This window comes from Brassica napus, chromosome C9, assembly GCF_020379485.1.
Source record: "Brassica napus cultivar Da-Ae chromosome C9, Da-Ae, whole genome shotgun sequence".
In the NCBI taxonomy this organism is placed as follows: Eukaryota; Viridiplantae; Streptophyta; class Magnoliopsida; order Brassicales; family Brassicaceae; genus Brassica; species Brassica napus.
Genome location: NC_063452.1, coordinates 50,768,015 through 50,787,399, shown reverse-complemented (window position 1 = coordinate 50,787,399; position 19,385 = coordinate 50,768,015). Strand labels below are relative to the sequence as shown.

The window sequence follows — 19,385 nt, the reverse complement described above, 5'->3', positions numbered from 1 at the left end:
ACCGGTTCGTACCGTATAACTCTGTTCTTCTCTGTCCGATAAACTCTCTGATTTCTTTTTTTACTTCCGTCACTGGAATGTAACATCGTAATGCTGTTTCTGATAAAGTTTGAATCTTTCATCCTCATTCATGAACAGATTCTCCATCATTCCTTGTTCTTTACGGTTATCTTCAATCGTTTCTTATGCTGAGCTCATCGAATTCAACGGTCGAGATCGACTCTTGTCCCAGGCAAGAAAGCTTCATGCTCATCTGGTAACATCCGGGATTGCTCGCTTAACGAGAATTGCAGCTAAGCTTGTGGCGTTTTACGTGGAATGTGGGGAAGTTACAGATGCTAAGAAGGTGTTCGATGAAATGCCCAAGAGAGACATTAGTGGATGGGTTGTCATGATTGGGGCTTGTGCTCGAAACGGGTATTACCAGGAGTCTTTAAATATCTTCAGAGAAATGAATGGAGAAGGTTTAAAGCTTGATGCTTACATCGTTCCTAGTGTTCTTAAAGCAAGTCGCAATCTGCTTGACCAAGAGTTCGGAAAGATGATGCATTGTGTGGTGCTCAAGTGTTCGTTTGAGTCTGATGGTTTTATAGTTAGCTCTCTTATTGATATGTATTCGAAGTTTGGGGAGGTAGAGAATGCGAGGAAGGTGTTTAGTGAATCGTCTGGACAAGATCTGGTTGTGTTCAATGCTATGATCTCTGGTTATGCTAACAATAGCCAAGCAGATGAAGCTTTGAACTTGGTGGGAGATATGAAACTTGCGGGGATACAACCTGATGTTATCACTTGGAATGCTCTGATTGCAGGATTCTCGCATATCGGAGATGAAGAAAAAGTATCTGAGATGCTTGAGATGATGTGTTTGGATGGTCACAAGCCTGACGTTGTGTCATGGACCTCTATTATATCAGGCCTTGTACATAACTTTCAGAACGCTAAGGCTTTAGATGCTTTTAAACAGATGTTAGCTCACGGGTTGTATCCAAACTCGGCTACCATCACTACCCTTTTGCCTGCTTGTACCACGCTCGCGAATGTGAAGCACGGGAAGGAGATTCATGGATACTCGGTAGTCAGCGGACTTGAAGACCACGGTTTCGTTAGAAGTGCTTTGCTCGATATGTACGGGAAATGCGGTTTCATTTCAGAAGCAATGATCTTGTTTCACAAAACTACTAAGAAGACAACGGTTACTTTCAACTCGATGATCTTCTGCTACGCAAATCACGGGCTCTCGGAAAAAGCAGTTGAACTGTTTGAACAGATGGAAGCCACGGGAGAGAGACTCGACCACTTAACGTTCACGGCCATCCTCACAGCCTGCAGCCACGGCGGGTTAACTGATCTTGGACAGAAGTTGTTCCTTTTGATGCAGAACAAATACAGAATCGAGCCTAGGTTGGAGCATTACGCTTGTATGGTGGATCTTTTGGGGCGAGCAGGGAAGGTTGTTGAGGCCTATGAGATGATCAGGGCTATGCTAATGGAGCCGGACTTGTTTGTATGGGGTGCTTTGTTGGGTGCGTGTAGGAATCATGGGAACATAGAGCTTGCAAGGATTGCAGCAGAGCGCTTAGCAGAACTTGAACCAGAGAACTCAGGGAATAGATTGCTTCTGTCCAGTTTGTATGCCAATGCTGGTAGTTGGGGAAGTGTTGTTAGGATGAAGAAGATGATAAAGAAGAAGAAGTTGAGTAGGGTTCCAGGCAGCAGCTGGGTAAATACTGTTTGATCCTATTGTTTCTTCTGGGTAGATATGAAGTTCTATGCTAAAAATAAATCAGCGGTCGAAGTTGATATATGTAAATGTACTAAGGGGCGTATTAACTAGGAATTTGAAATGATTTGCATTAAAATGACAAATCCACTGTTAAAATTCGGTGTTATCGAACTTGTCATTTCATAAAATACTCTGAAATCCACTTTATTGAACAAATCTCATTGTTTTAGGAAGATACACAACCATTTATTAAACTTAAACCTGATTAACTAAAGCAAGACCTGACCAGACTCATTAAACCCGATCTGTGTATGAAATAACATTTTAGGGTTCATAAGAAAAAAAAATTGAGAGAGAGAGACTTGATTTTGATGTTTTTACCATATAATTATTTACTTCGTATATATGGTATGGATTAACATAAAACTGGTGTAATTATTAACATATTTTTATAGTTGGGATGTTTTTCACCATGTTACAGTAACTTGGTGTAACTGCCAGATTAAAATTTTTTCCAAAAGAAACAAATTTGTTGCAAGAAATGAAACTGCTCCCGTAATTAAAATGAATGTACGTCAAGACTGGCATATTTCCAATGATTAGACAACCTCCAACGGTGGCTCTAATTAGAGGTTCTAAAAAAAACCAAAAAAAATAAATAAAAAATGAGATAAATGAGCAAAACCGGTTTTTAGTGGGGGTTATTGGTTAGTGTATTTTGATGGATTTGAAAATCCAAACTATATCTAGTGTTATTGGTTCTGTGATTTTAAAATATATATTAAAATCATGTGTTATTCGTTTAATGATTCATAAATTCTAATTCAAATCAAGTGTTATTCAATCATACGAATTTACTAATAGATTTGATTTCATAATGTATTTGAATGGATTTGCATGGATTTCTTTGTTAAAAATACAAAGACTCAAATCCGAGGAAAAACTTCGAGATTTATAAATACTAATCTGAGAGAATTTGAAAATTTGTATATTTTACTTGGATTTATAAATACTGGATTTATAAATACTGTATGAATTTCTAAATCAATCAAAATATATAAACCAATAACTAACTCCTTGATGTAACACTTTTAGAATCAGTAAAAACCTCATATGGCCTCTTTGTTATTGGCTAAAACAAAAAAGGAGAAAATCTGACCTTCTCTTCCTTCCTCTCCGTCAATGTCTTTTTTTTTTTTGTCTGAGAAATTTCTTTGTCGATGTTCAGATGTTTTGAGAAATCTCTCCAAATCATCACCCAAGATCAAACACGAGATCAACCGTTTGTTGGATAAGATGCTGCGCTTGGAGAAACAAAGGCCTGAATCGTCATCATCGGAGGAGGCGCAAGCTGTGACTCCGTAGGTCGTCTCCGGTAATGTCTTCGTCGCTTTAGTAGCCGCCAGTGCCGGTGATGCTTATTATCTTTCATCCTCCAAGAAGAAACGCAGAGGTTTGATCCCAAAGTTCAAAACTTTTCATTCATTCTTCTCTGGGTTTCGAATTGAGTAAAGCTTGTGACTTTGTTAGGTTTTGTAGGGTGTTTGGATCCAGAGAATGGGAGGTTATCAAAGTGGTTTCACCAAAAGCAACAGACCAACCCAAACACCATGAGGAACCCAAAGAGGAAAGACAAAGAGCGAGTGGAGAGAGCCCGTGTTCATTCAGTTGTGTCCATCACAGCCCTGGCAGCTGGGTTATCGTCTGTGACATCCAGTGAAAGCTGCAGTAAATATGATGACGCTGGCTCTAGCCTCAGCCACCGAGCTACTGGCTTCACATTGCATTGAGATGGCTGATCGTGAATGTGTTGCTGCCACGGTTAGGTCTTCAATTGATATACACAAACCTCTTTTGTTTTCTCTTCATACCAAATTTCAATCTTGTGCAAGCTGTGAACATACTCATTGGTATACTCTAGGTTTTGGATACTGTTTGGATGTTTTGAATCTTTACTTTAGTATGCGTGTCTTGGTTTACTCAAGCAGCTTATCTTTTTTTTGAATCTTTGATTTCAGGAAATTAAAAGCTCAAAGAGGAAAAGAGAGAACAAGACCACACCAGCCACAGTTTCAGTAATCCCAAAGCTGTTCACTTCCACCTTTAGGCTACCCAAGTTAAAGTCTCCACCTTCTGGAGCCATATAAGATTTGATTTTGTTATTGGCTGATTGTGTTATATTTAGGGGATTTAGAAATCTGCAAGTTATCTATCTCTGTATTTAGGATCATCCCTGTGATGTATATTAGCTTATATAGTTCTTGACCTTATTTAGATAGGAACCTTACCATTGCATTGCATCGCATCTAGCAGCTGTTACCTTTTTTATGTATTATTTGTGAGGTTTCAAGCATTGTAATGTAACAAAGATTTCAAGTGGATTCAATTGAAGAGTTGTGATTTTGTTAGTCTAATCTCTTGTTCTGTTTTTGACCCTAGATCAGTTGTTTTTACTCTTTTTCTTGCTTTCGTTTTTGAATATTCATTACACATGTGATTTTATATGATTCTCTTGATCTATGTACACTTTTTAAGTTTTTATACACACAGAAGATATTTAAAAGGAAAAAAAAAACAAAAGAGATATTAAGCTGCTTCTAGTCAAATAACCGTAACCACAAGTTTGATCAAAGAAGATACTCTCTTCTTCTTCAAATCAAACCCCATTCACCCAAACACAAGATATGCCTTCAAATCTCGGCAATATGATGAGCATTAGGAATCGAGTTCGTGATAGAACAATACATCAACGATCGAAAGCTGATTTGGTTGAGAATATATGGCAAAAATTTGAAATAAATCAAAATTTCAACTAATCGGCTTTTTTTCGTTTACGATTTGTATTTGTATTTTTAATATGTTTTTATGTCATTTTTATTTAAATTTTTGTGTATGCTTTTCTTTTAAATCATTCAACTTAAAAAAAAATTAAAAAAATTAAAAAAAATTAAATAGATTACCAAACGTTCTAAAGTTATCAAATCGCAAAAGTAACCACTAATTTAATCTTAATAACCCATTAGAGGCTCTAATGGATGGAGGTGTTCTTAGGTTCGGTAAATAAAACTCATCACATGCCATGTGATTCATTTGGTGAAAAAAAACGACTCGGATATTACTATAAATAGAGACATACGTAATCGAATACGTAATCTCCAACTACAAAAAGAAACGACAAAACCAAACTCATCTTATTAAACCAATCTCTACTAAGATTCTGCCCTTACTTTTCAAGTTATTTACAATATACTACCACTACCTTTTCTATATTCTTTTAATAAAAAGTGAACATTTATTACCACCATTCAAAATCAAAAGTCATCTAATTAATTAATAAACGACTAATGCATTGCAACCAAATTTTATCATAATCTCAAAGCCCATCAAAACAAGGTATTGTAATTATTACTGTCTATGACCCACCCATTAATTCTAACTATACAAACTCTATATCCTAAAGAAAAATACTATTTGTGCAAGCTTCCTTAAAACTAATGGTTTGACTAAGGGTTCATTAATGCTTTTATACCAGTAGGTTCAGGTTTCAATTTTCGAAGAAAGCGATTTATTAAACAATTATGGAGACTACGGAAAAAAGGCTTAGAGAGGATCTTCAACATGGTGCAAGTAAACTCGGTCAGGCGTGATCTTCGTAGCACGGCTCAGGTGATGCAGTTAGGCGTAGATCCTTATAAGACAGGTAGTATTGTCGGTTATCGGATCGTATATGTAATTTTTTTCATAATTGTAATATCATAATAAATCAGCGTTAAAAAAAAATACTAAATACAAGTCTTAATCTCTAACATATAACGAAAACTTAACAGAAACTAACATTGGACACTACAAAAAAAAATTCAAAAATTATATAACGAAAGCAATTATATCATCTAGATATCATTCAATTAAATTTACTTTTTATCCAAATTTTCAAACTATCAATCATAGATAAATGTATATATTGTTTCATAACTGTTACGGAAATAAATTTCCTAAAATATTGGCAACACTCAAATCTATACTTCAATATATTAAAAAAAAATATAACTTGGGGTAGACAATATGTATTAACAAACTACATATACTAAATTGGGCATAAGTATATGCATTTAATGGAAACATATTTCAAACAATATATTATATTTTATATTACGGTAACTTAATACCAAAAGTAGTTAGGATCCGCTTCAATAGATTTTATATGATTTGAGAAAAACCATTAATATATGAACTTCTCAACTAGGCGATTTATTCCTAAACCAAAAGATTTTATTCCTACGAATATATCGTCCATATTAATTCATTTCTAAAAATTGACTTATTATAAATTATCAACAATTTTTTTATAAAACTAAAAAGTTGTGTTTACACCAACTTTTAGATTGTATTTTTTAAAAATTTCCAAAAATATTTACGGAAAAATGTACTAGAAACCTATAAAAGTCCCAAAAGTTTATCAAATTAATCAGCATAAAAATAATAATGATGAAAGCGGAAAATTACAAATTTATTATTAATAAATTTTTGAAAAATATTACTTTTTACAAATAAAATTTTAAAAGAAAAACAATTTCGCATTTTGAAAGCGCGGATTAAAATCTAGTTACACTTTTATAACCAAACCTAAAATTATGAAAAAGACAAAACTAGCTACTCCAACTACGAAAAGAAGACAAAAACTAAACCTAAAGTTATGGAACTTACACAACTCATATACTGTTGTATTTTACATAACCAAAGTAAACGACAGATGACTTTGTCAACTGTGATAAGCTTCAAGATATAGCTAAACAAGTCTGGATAGCGCCAACAAGACTGAGCGATGTGTCATGAAGTCTTTTTTTTTTCTCTTCACTGGTATTTTATTAAGAGAACCAAGCCCAATATACATGACCCAAACATAAGAAAAACATAGGAGCAATAGCCCAAACTATACAAAACCAACTTTCGGCCCATAAGTCCAAAGAAGAAAACCGTTGGAGAAAATACCGCGTCCACACCACACGTGTACGGTTGCGTCAGCAAACCATAAGACACGGGTCCAAGCGAGAAGCCGACATCTTCCTCCGGAGTCAGAGAAGAGGCACGACCAAGCTCCGCCATCGACGAAGTCAAACCCGATAATAAATCGATAAAAAGATCGATCCACCAAAGCTCATGTCGAAAGATCTTGACCGACGAATCTACGCTTCAAAAAGAGATAACAATCGTCTACAATCGATCCAGAGCTCCAACTTCCTTAAGCGAGCGAACCACCATCTTTATTGATTCAAATAAGCTTGAAGACGAGTCGACCCTAACCAAGGAGAAGAAAAAGAACATGGAACCTCAGACCAAAAGTCGATTGGACAGATGAAGAGAAGAAGCGTAGATCGGAACACTAACTCGGGAACTCCCGGGGAGAAGCCGACGAAGACGGTGTTACCGGAGCTACCGCTTCCCGGAGACAAAGCCGGCGTAGGATGCTATAGAAGCCACCACTACCCGGAGACCTAAGCCCGACGATCGGAAAGCTAAGCCGGAGAAAACCGGCGATCTAAAGAAAGTCGTTTTCTCTCTTCCCTGTGAAAGATGGAAGAGAGGAAACATAGATGAAAGAGAAACGCGACTTTTTTCAGTGATTGAACCATTTTGTCATCAAGTCTTTCAATCACGCCGAAAACTTTCTCAATGACGGAAAACCATTTCATCATAAACATTTTATGTTGATATTATCCACCAAAGAGAAGATAGACTTTATCAGAAAGAAGACAAGCGTATAAAGCCTTTAATATTTTCGCCAATTCCATAATAAGTCAGAATCTTTACTACTAATAGTCCAGCCACCAGCCACGTGCTTGTGCTTCTGCTGGTCCTTGCACACAATTAAGAAAAGTTTTTAAAGCTTCCCCTAACCATCAGATCTGAATTTTCCAACTAAGAAAATAAATTTAAAAATCTTGAGACCAGGAACAGTAAATGTATATCTCACGTGTCTTAAGTCTCCTAACTATATATCAGATTCAGATCCTAGATCTCTCTATGTAATAGTATCCTCATATCTGTCTCCCATTCCTACACAATATGGATGAAAAGCTAGTCAAGAAGAGAAGGATAGTGTTGGTTCCAGTACCAGCACAAGGACATGTCACTCCTATTATGCAACTTGGGAAAGCTCTTCACTCTAAAGGCTTCTCCATCACCGTTATTCAGACACAGTATAATCGAGTTAGCTCTTCCAAAGACTTCTCTGACTTTAACTTTCTCACCATCCCTGGTAGCTTAACAGATTCTGATCTCAAAAACCTCGGACCAGTCCAGTTTTTGATGAAGCTCAATCAAGCCTGCGAGGCAAGCTTCAAGCAATGTTTAGGTCAGATATTGAAGGAACAAGGTGACGATGATGAGATTGCTTGTGTCATCTACGATGAGTACATGTCTCTCTCAAAAGCTGCTGCTAAGGAGTTTCAACTTCCTAGTGTTGTCTTCAGTACTACAAGTGCTACTGCCTTTCTCTGCCGCTCTGTTATTGCCAAAGTCAACGCAGATAAGTTCTTGATCGACATGAAAGGTACTCCAGGTTCTTAACTCGATTTCAAAATTTATTTAGACTAATTAAACCGGTTCGGTTTTCCTACTATGCAGATCATGAACTGCAAGACAAGCTGTTTCCAGGGTTGCATCCTTTAAGGTACAAGGACCTACCAACTTCTGCTTTTGGACCATTAGAGAGTATTCCACGTGTTTACAGTGAAACTGTTAACACTGGAACAGCTTCAGCTGTTATCATTAATACAGCAAACTGTCTAGAGAGCTCTTCTTTGGCACGGTTGCAACGAGAACTACAAGTTCCAGTTTATCCTATAGGCCCGCTTCACATTGCAGCTTCTGCACCTTCTAGTTTGCTTGAAGAGGACAGGAGCTGCATCGAGTGGTTGAACATGCAGAAACCAAGATCAGTTATATACATAAGCTTAGGGAGCTTAGCTCTAATGGAATCCAAAGACACGTTGGAGATGGCTTGGGGGTTGAGTAATAGCAACCAATCTTTCTTGTGGGTGATCCGACCCGGTTCTATTCCTGCCTCGGAGTGGACAGAGTCCTTACCAGAGGAGTTCACCAAGCTGGTCTCAGAGAGAGGTTACATTGTTAAATGGGCCCCGCAGATGGAAGTTCTCAAACATCCTGCAGTAGGAGGGTTTTGGAGCCACTGTGGATGGAACTCGACGTTGGAGAGCATTGGGGAAGGTGTTCCAATGATATGTAGGCCTTTTACTGGAGATCAGAAAGTCAATGCTAGGTACTTGGAGAATGTTTGGAGAATTGGGGTTCAATTGGAAGGAGAGCTTGAGAAAGAAGATGTGGAGAGAGCGGTGAAGAGGTTGCTTGTGGATGAAGAAGGAGCATATATGAGGAAGAGAGCTATTGAACTGAAAGAGAAGCTTGAATCCTCTGTTAGAAGTGGAGGTTCCTCATGCAGCTCATTAGACGACTTCATCAATTCCTTTAAAGATGAATAGTTCCATTTAGCAGCAAAGTCAAAAGTGTATTAGAATATACTACTTATTTGGCATTATGAAAATGGGCATGTAATTTCTATTTGAAGTGTAATGTTTTGGCAGTTTTCACTAAATAAAAGACTTTCCTTATTTGGAGACAAGCTTTTTGTCCGGGTTACTCTAAATGAAAGGCTTGAGATTCTCAACTACAGTTGCTGAGACCAACTAGTTCCATCACTTGAACCCTTTAAGTAACTTCAATTATTGTCACTTTGTCACCACGGCAAACAGCTCAACAGTGTCTAATAGGGCCAGTTTAGTTTCTGAGTAAGGCTGTAAAGACTTTGTAGGGGAAATTAATAGGTCTGTCAGAGTCAGTTGCTGCATGTGTTCATGTTCTCTGCTAAATCTGCTCTTGAATTGCTGATGGTGGGGACTGGGGAGTATGAAGAGGAGTCCTCTCAGTTTGAAAGGCCTCTGACACAAATGAGGATCTCCATACAACTGGCTCACATTAATGATACTACTAAGCCTTCGGTCAAAAATAATAATAATGATTACTTAAACCTAACAATCTTTAAAGTACTTGTTATAAGAAATGCTTTTATCTTTTTCATAAAAATAGTCACTTTGACATTTTCCTACAATTAAGATACTAATTTAAATACATTGTTATTTTTAATAATTATATCTCTTTAACTAATAGTGTTTGAAAAATAAATTTATTCAAAAAATACTGCATTTTAAAACTAATATTAAGACTAAATTATGTATAAATTGAATTAAATTTTTAAAATGATATTTTTGTGTAACCAAAAAGTGTTAAAATGACATTCTTTGTGAAAGATAGAGAGTATCTAGTTTGTTACAAAAAAAAAAAAGAGAATATCTAGTTAATATTTTTCTTTTAATGTTGTAGAGTATTTTCTATATTTCTAGGTTTATGATCAAGCTATATCATTGGTTCTTGGTTGTTGAAAGAAGGAATCTATGTCGAATAAATACAAGAGACTTCCAATTTTTAGGAAGGGACCCCTCCCACGTGTATACAATGGAGATAATATGTTAGCCTATGATGTGAAAAAAAAAACATTGTGGAAATTAAATGAGACAGAGACACCAATGGCTAAAAGCCTAAAACTATAACTCTTTAAATCTTAAATAATAATTAAAAAAACACGGAACCCTTCTTGGCCATAGAAAGGGAAAAAAAATAACATAATGCATTGGCCTTATTGTTGGAATGTCACTTTCTTCCACTGGTTGGGAGTTTATTGGTGTGTGACCCTCTTAACACAATCAAAGGGATATTTCTAATGAATGAGAAAATTCCCACCAGAATGACTATTTAACTCTAATAAATCTGCCACCTTTACAAGATTCGATAGATTTTATTTATTCAGACAAATATAGATGGTTAACTAATAGATTAAAGCATGGCAATCCTATCTGATACTGTTTTCATTATCCAAAGAAAGAAACAATTAATAAGTCGAACAAACATGAGACGCTGTCCTACAAATGATAAGCAAATAAGTTTTAGGGAAAATTGTTTTTCAGAGCAAAAAAATGTTAACTACGTCCTTTTATACTAATATCTATTACTTTATATCCCATTAGACTAATTTTTTTCAAAATGACAATAATATCCTTAAAATTGTAATTTTTAAAATAAAATATATAATGAGTTCGATCATGCGGGACCGATCGATCCGAATTTAGAAGGTCCAACGAATCGATCGATCATTATGCAAAACAAAAACGCGGAGTATATACTGATAAACTTGGTATATTTCACTCGATCGGCGAAGCTCGATTTATATAGATCGACCGATCTCTCAATACAGATCGATCGATCTCGTGCCCAGGGAAGTATCCCAAATCGATTTTTTGGTTTTCTTCGATTATATTCGGATTGATTCCCATTTGATTTAAACCGACCAAGCATGATTTCAACTCTTTAAAGTCGATTTCTTTGGGATGAAACCCATAATTTCCCATTCACAAACAAAGGGGGAGAAAATCAAAGTCTCACCCAAGTTCATAAACCCTAACTCACTCAATTTCACTCTGATTTGGACGATTCTTCGGCCTAACCCATATGATTTCGTGAGCTTTTTACGAATCTATCACTCTTTAGTTCGTTCTGCAAAGGTATGAAACTCTATCTCCACTTCTTTCTAGAGTTTGAAAATAGAAAGGTAAAAGGTTAATTTTTTGAGTTTGTTAGGATGTTTAGGCTTCAATCATGTGTTAAGGTGATGATTAGAGACGATTTTGTACACAACCCATGGCTTAAATCATATTTTTTGGATAAATTTAGGAATTTTAGGTTTTGTTCTTAAAAAAAAATCAAAACACCCGAAAATTGGAATTGATACAGTGAGAATGCTAATTCTTTTAGGTTTTGTTGACATTGGTTATTGATAGAGTATTAAGAGACATTATTTAACTGAGCTGTGATATTTGTTATTAATAACTATTGTGTTGTATTGTATTCAATTTTTAGGTATGGAGTTGGAGTTGCCTAGTCGTTTATACGGTGAGGGGTTGGAACCTCAAGTTAAGAAGATTAATAACAGCTGCCAACTAAAACTTCTCGAGTTGCTGAAGGAAAAAATGGAGCCAGAATTCGATGAAGTTATGAAAGATCCCATTTTTCGCATATTATGGTTATCCAGAAGAATGATCTGAAGTTTTCGGCGAGGTTGGTACACTCTTTTTTGTGTAAGGAGTTGATGACAAGCAAGAGACATGAGAAGTGGTTCACTTTCACTAGGAGGCCTCTGCATTTTGGATTGCAAGAGTATCATGCTGTCACTGGTCTGAAAGTGAAGCGAGAGAAGAAAAGTGGGTTAGTGACATGGAAAGATGATGATGGTTTTCGGAGCAAACAGATAAAGACAAATGGAAAAATAAACTTGCAGATCATAAAAAAGAAGCATTTGGAACCTGGACTTGGGTTGATAGGGTGAGACTGATATATCTTTGCGTTATTATAGGTGTGGTGATGGGGAAGGATGAGAAAGTGAATATCCCGCATATGTAGATGAAGTTGGCGATGGATTTGGAGAAGCTTCGGAATTACCCATGGGGTCTGTACTCGTTTGATTTTCTTCTGAAGCAGATTGATAAAACAAAGCATAAATTGGAGCAGAAGGAGAGGTATATGATGGAAGGATTCTTGTTTGGTTTCCAGATTTGGATAATGGAAGTTGTTCCTGCTTTAGGAGAGATTTGTAGCACAAAAGTCAGCAAAAATTTTACAGGTCCTCTGTGTGGTAATTGGAGAGGATGTGCAAAATGTTCTTATGAAGATATCATTGGCGTTGAGAACTTATTCCCAGAAAAGGTATGCATATATTTTTCTAATAAAAATGTTTATTGTCTTGTTCACTTTACTAATGATTTGATTTTTTTAGGGGATTTTGCATTCATTCATGGAATCCCACATAGATGGAGTGATCCTTTTGGCAACTGATTTTGTAGAGAAGGATGAGAAGAAAGATGAAAGAGTAGATCGCATTTTGGATATGATCAATAGAAAACATGATTGGAACAATCATGTTTGGGGAGTAAAAAGAAGCTACGAGCTCCGAATTTGAGGAAGCTGGCGAAGAAAAAAGAAGAGAATCAAGCAGCTGATACTGAGAGGGGTGAGAATAGTCATGTTGCAGAGAATGTTGATGGCACAGCTGATGTTTCGGGAAGAAACAAGAGAAAGCATGAGGACCGAGGAGCAGAGTCAAGGAAGAAGAATGTCTTGTGCCAGCTAGCTGCTTCATCAAAAGGGAATATTGACACATATATGAAAAACTTGGGGGGTCTGGTACAAGCTTCTTTTACTACTTTTGGGGAGAAATTCTGTCAGCAGTTCTCGGACAGGTTGGGTAAGATTGAGACTGAGGTTACACAACTCTGGACAGCTTCGGAGAAAACTGAGCAGTTTGAGACTAGGAATATCCAGGTGTTTGATTGCGGGGGTAGAAAAAAAATCAAGGAAGTGGAAGCTTTCGCACAGCTTATTCCTCGGATTGTCAAGGCCGTTCAGTCATTGACAGTGCAGAAGCATCTCACCATCACTCCGTACAATGTTTCCTATGTACCTTTGAGTGGTCTTAACCGACTTAATTGTCATTGTGGTGTGTACACTATAAAACACATCGAATGCCACGTGCTTGGGTTGAAGATATTTTTGGTGAGTGATGATAACATCTGGGGAGCTCGGATAAAGATTGTGTGGGGTCTATGGGAAGCAGCTAATGATCCAGAATTGATTGAGAGAATGTCAAAGTATGAGCCTAATAACTGTAGTAAGCCTGCCGAGTATGTTGAGATTGATGATTTATGATTTATGATTTATTGTTGATTATGCTTTTTTAGACTTATTTTGTAATGATTTTAGGAGTTAATGTTATAACATAAAAAGTTTATGTTATAATGGTTTTTTTGCTATATACAGTACTTGAGTTTACAAAATGAAAGACAACATTATCAATTGAGAAACCATAACGTTCCCTAAACTCAAAAAACAATTGCAAAACCGGTCTGCCTAGTTTTGATCGATCGATCAAAACTAACTGGTCGATCCGGAAAAGCTCGATCTAGACAGATCGATCGTTCTGAAAGTACCCGGTCGATCCAGTCGGTCGATCGTGATTAGTATGCAGAAAAAACAAAAAAAACACGCAGTATATTCTGATCGACCTGTTCCAGTACGCTCGTTCGGCAAAGCTCGATCGCGTGTAGATCGATCGATATGTCTTTGAGATCGATCGATCCTGCACCCAGATAAGTCTCTCAAATCGATTTCATGGTTTTCGTCGGTTAAATATGGTTTGATACCCACTTAATTTGAACCGGACTAACACGATTTTATGAATAAAATCGTGAGAGACTTAGATTAAACCCTCACTTTTATCTCCTTCCCCAATTGTTCTTGAGAAAATGGGATGAAAACCCTATCTCTCTCGATTTAACTCCGATTTGGACGATTCTTGAGCCTAACCCACACAATTTCGTGAGCTATTTCCGAATCTACCAGTCTTTCGGTCGATCTGCAAAGGTATAAAACTCTATCTCCACTTCTATAGTTCGAAATTCAAATAGCAAAAGGTGAAATTATTTAGTTTTTTAAGTTGTTTTGGCTTAAACCGTGTGTTAGGGTGATGATTAGGGACGATTTTCCATATAGCTCATGCCTTAATTCGTAGTTTTAAGTTTGATTTAAGAAATTAAGGTTACTTCTTAAAAAAGTTTTTCGAATTTTGGAATTAATAGAGTGAGATTGCTGAGGCTTTAATGTTAGTTGTTTAGTTGCATTGGTGTTGAATCATTATCCATGCCAATTTACTCGGTTTTACCTTTGAGAACTCATTTGTTAAAGGTTGTTTGCTGAAAATGGTGAAAAAAGGAGCACCGAAAAAGACCAAGGAAGCAGCACCAGCGGCAACACAGACACGTGACACAACAACTGCTTTGACCTCAGCTCAGCCCGAAAGTGATGAGCCTCGCGAAGCAGCCCCTTGGCCTCATGACCCATTGACTCCATTCTCTAAACTCCCTACAATTCATAACCGACATATCTCAAGTAAGAAGATGCTGAAAGAACTTGCATCCTACGCAAACCGCGATTACTATGCTGGTTGGAGTGATTACCACTGTATTCTCTACAATGGTTTGCAGCGGATGAGATTGAAACCAACAAAGTTCATCTGTGATTACACTACAAAGGAGTTGGGAATTCTGCGTGATGTCAAAAAGATGTGGGAAAACATGGGACTTGGGACTCTTGGCTACGATCCTTAACCCTTATATCCAGACTTGGTTATACAGTTCCTCTCTTCAGTTGAGTTGCACTACAAATCCGAGGTAAACAAAGTTGCTAGCGAAGGTAAACTTACATTCCTATGCAGAGGACTCCTTTATGAGATGTCTATACATGAGCTGCGTACACTATTCGGATTTGAGACCCGACATGAGGCATGCTCTTTGCCCAAGTTCCCTTGTGCTTACCTGTTGTGGGGCAAGATTGCAGACAGTTATTATGTATCTTGGGAATTTAAACTTGCAATGCTCAGAAACCCGGTCTTGCGAGTGGTAGCAAAATATCTGGGTCATCTTCTACTAGGAAAGTCAGAAGCAGGATCACATACTAAGGATGAAGTGCAGCTTATTCACTATAGGCTGCCATTATCTCTCAGGCCGACGTATGACGTTACAGATGAACCTCCAGCAGAGCTTTCGGTAAACATGGGAGCGTTGTTTGCTCAGATGTTGTTTGAAAGGAAGTTTAGGGGTCTTCATCCTCTTGACAAGAACCCTTTGGATGAGTCTATTGGCAGTCTACTTACTCGGATCTACAAACACCATGATATAGATCTTTCGGATACTCCTTGTGTGGATACAATTGACAGATTTGATGCCCAGTTCTTCCTAAACACCAAGATCCTCCACTCTGGTAAAATTTACCGTTTTACCATGCCTGTTGGGACAATCCTTCATTGCAAGCTTCCACAGCCCGTTATTACATCTCTGACGTCTGTGGAGAACATGGAGTTCATGCCTCTTGTTGAAGTTCTTTACACGCCTCCTCCACCAGCTTCAAAACGTCGTCGTGGTTCCTCTTCTTCGGGTCATGCGCAGACACAATGTGAGAATGACACCATTCCGGATATCTCAGTCGATCATACTTCAGACCCTTCCATGAAGTATTTGTTACCATCATATACTGGTCAGTTTGATTCTGGAGCACCACCATTAGATGGTGCACAGCAGCAGCAGTTCGCCTGGACTGCGGATACACCGGTCAAGCTCTCGACGATGATGCAGACTGTGTGGGGTGCACTTGCAAAGATTAGATGTCCACCTACTCCTTCCTGCTGCCGCGCTCCACAGACTTCAGAGGCTGCTGGTATGACTGGAGACGACGCATGAGATGAACCATCTGATGGAGCAGCCGATGCAGAGCGAGGTTCACGCCTCCATGGAGCAGACGAGCACCAGGACAGAGTAGGAGCTGCAGTCCTGACGACCACCAATGATCAGTATCAGTTATATCTTGCCATTGTATTCCACCGTTTTTTTTTAATTTTCTGCGCATTTCGAATTCGGATCTGGGTTGTTTTCATGTTTTATATACCCAGTTTGGATTATAACTTTTATTAATTACATAACCTATAGTGAGTTACCATTCTATTAAGTATAGTCATGAAGGAGAAGATAAATGCAGGTTTTTATCCTATTCTCTCTATTTTGATGAGTTAAATTCGGTTCAAATCAAGTGGGGAAATCTGTCGTAGAGATTTATCAGAGTCTGGGATCGATCGATCCAAATAGTCGATCGATCGATCGGTACGAGATCGAGCTTTGCCGATCGAGAGAATTGTACCAGGTCGATCAAAAGATAGTCCGTGTTTTTTGTTTGTTCTGCATATTGATCAGGATCGACCGGTTAGTCTATAGATTGATCGATCCCGACGGATCGGACATCACAGTTTGTTAAAGGGATCGATTGACTCAGATCTTCTAACCAAGTTAATACATCATGAAAATTAAACAAAGTTCTCCCAAACTGAAACAAAGTTACTAAAATTCAAGCAAATATAGTCTGAAAGACTGAAACAAAGTTGTCACAAACGGAAACAAAGTTACTAGAAATCAAGCAATTGAAGTCTGAAAAGCTTTCACTAAATTGTGAAGAACACAACAAACAAATCGACTATATTGGCATCTTGCAAGTTGCTCTATTATGACCACCAACACCACATCTACTGCACTTGCGAAGCTGACCCCCCCCCCCCCCCCTGTTATCCTTGTGATGATCGGATTATGTCTTCAACAGTTTTATATCTGCGTTTTCTATTTCTTCCAAGAGATCTTCTTGTCTCAGGCGGTAGCACCTCAGAATTTTCCACAACTTGTGGGACGGACCAACCATCTTCAGGAACTGGAATGGGATTTATGCTTTCTTGATAAGCTTCACTCCAAGCTCCCGTGGTATACAAAAAATCAGTCAATGTATATGGTTCTCTACCAACAAAGAAACCGGCTTTTATTGAGTGTCTACAAGGGATCTTCAAGAGGTCGTACTTCCCACAAGAACAAGTCTGTTTGTCCAAATCAACAAAGCAGTCAATTGTATCGCCTTTAACAAGCAGCTGGCTATCGGTTACAGGGTAAAATCCGAAAGTTTTCCCCTTTTCGATTCTCCTATCGATATTTTCCTCCACATCTATGGTCAAACGATGGGTGTGCTTTGAAATCAACTTCTTACGCTTAAAAAACCAGGGTGTCAACATTTCTCTAATACTGTCCAACAAAGGAATTACGGGAAACTCTCTTGGCGAACGCAACGCAGAATTTATCGACTCTGCAGGATTGTTTGTCCTAATATCATACCTGTATCCATGAAATTGACATCTAGCCTACTTTTTGACATCCGCTTCCATAAGATAATTTCCAATTGCTGGACTGATATTGCAAACATGAGCAAACGTCTTCTTGAAATCAACCACTCTATAAGCCTTCGAAGCCTTAGAAATTAACCCAGCTAATCCCTTCCCCTTGAAATATGATATCACATTATTCAACAAATGATGAATACAAATACCATGTCTCACTAGCGGATACACTTTCTCCAGTGCCTTTGCTATTGACACTTGTCTATCCGAAATAAAAGCCAAACCATTATCATCAGCAACAACAACTTTTAATTGTCTCATAAACCATTCCCAAGACTGTTCATTCTCAGAGTCTACTATCCCAAATGCAATAGGATAAAAATTTGAATTTCCATCTATAGCAGTTGCAACCAGTAGCACCCTTTGAATTTACTCTTCAAGAATGTTCCATCGACAACAATGACACGCCTCATGACTTTGCTAAAGCCTCTGATCGATTGACCAAACGCTATAAACAGATATCAAAATCTACCATTGACGTCAGTCGCATAAGAGGAATGTCTACCCGGATTGGCCTCTCGGAGCATGTGCAAGTATTTTGGTATTTTCCCATAACTTTCCTCTGGAATACCTCTACAGCATTGACTGCATATTCACGGGAATCCCATGCTAAAGAATCAGAGATCTCACATCCATAATCATTACGCATAATCTGAACAATATCTTTCGCTTTAGGCCCTTCCTTGATACCTTCATATTTATGCATGATCAGACCGCCTATCGTTTTCGCTGAAGCTGTCTTTCCGGCACTGGTTTTGCTTGAAGGTGCGCAGGAATGTACACCGACATACTTCTTAATAATAAAATATGTGGAGCCCTTCAAACACTCTGCTTGAGCACCCGAAAAGCACACCTTATCAGCGCATCTAATACACCAAACTGATTTATTGGAGTTGGTAACTGTGCAGTGAAAGTTATGCTTCATTGCACATAACTCAAACCTCGCTTTCAAAACTGTTTTGTTGAGGAAAAGATCTCTCGTCTTAACCAATTCGACCACCAGACTCTTTGCCAATTTTTCTTTGTTTTCTTTTTCAGAGTTGATGTTGTCAGCATCATAATCATCTCCATCAACCTCGTCTTGCTTCATCTTTCCTTTCTTCTTCTCGTTATGCTTGTCAGCATCATAATCATCTCCATCAACTTCACTTTGCTTCATCTTCCCTTTCTTCTTCTCGTTAAGCTTAGGCCCCTTAACAATACTTGAAGCGGCCCCAATGTCACAAGGATTTCGCTCGTTCTCTTCACTAGTACTTGCATCAGTTGGCATCATATTAAGATCAATGTCGACCTTATTTGGATTTCCTTGCTTTGCTTTATAGCTAACACACAATTGAGTTGACAGATGCTTCTTACAAAATCCTAGAAAATTTTGAACTTGCCATGAGTTTCCAATGATCACCGGTGGAAATTCTGATGAATTGATCAACCCAATAGGAAGGTAACTCAACTCCAAATCGGCATCCGTTTCTTCAAAACCAAAATCCTCTATAACGTTTTTCTGTAATTGTTCCAGAGAGGACTTCAATTCCAATGCAAGTAACCTTCCCCCTTTCTTTTTATCAACATTAAAACTCCAACCTGAAGATACAACCAATTCCCAAACACCACATGAAGCATATACATGAATCATGGTAGAAATAATGTGAAATTTTTGTGAAATTTTTGTGAACAATCAATGAAATATAGAAGACGACGAAGAAGGTTACCAAGGTTTTTTTT

The 19,385-nt window shown here is 37.7% G+C and overlaps 2 protein-coding genes across 5 annotated transcripts; both read left to right on the top strand.

Annotated features, from left to right (window-relative positions):
- The first annotated feature begins 10 nt into the window (after positions 1-10).
- On the top strand, positions 11-4,137 carry LOC106417721 (pentatricopeptide repeat-containing protein At5g59600-like). Of its 4 annotated transcripts, none has more exons than XM_048768972.1 (3): positions 11-3,176; positions 3,263-3,544; positions 3,742-4,137. In XM_048768972.1, exon 1 carries the CDS (start codon positions 131-133, stop codon positions 1,733-1,735), a length of 1,605 nt encoding a protein of 534 aa, XP_048624929.1. In that variant the 5' UTR covers positions 11-130; the 3' UTR covers positions 1,736-3,176; positions 3,263-3,544; positions 3,742-4,137. The 4 variants fall into 4 exon arrangements, with proteins under 4 accessions (XP_048624929.1, XP_048624928.1, XP_048624931.1 ...); XM_048768971.1 differs by having other exon boundaries at positions 3,254-3,544; XM_048768974.1 differs by having other exon boundaries at positions 3,254-3,549.
- A 3,442-nt stretch (positions 4,138-7,579) lies between these two features.
- LOC106364354 (UDP-glycosyltransferase 76E2) lies at positions 7,580-9,362 on the top strand. Its single transcript, XM_013803947.3, has 2 exons — positions 7,580-8,273; positions 8,348-9,362. The coding sequence occupies exons 1-2, from the start codon at positions 7,787-7,789 to the stop codon at positions 9,220-9,222; spliced, it is 1,362 nt and encodes a 453-aa protein (XP_013659401.1). The 5' UTR covers positions 7,580-7,786; the 3' UTR covers positions 9,223-9,362.
- Positions 9,363-19,385: the final 10,023 nt, after the last annotated feature.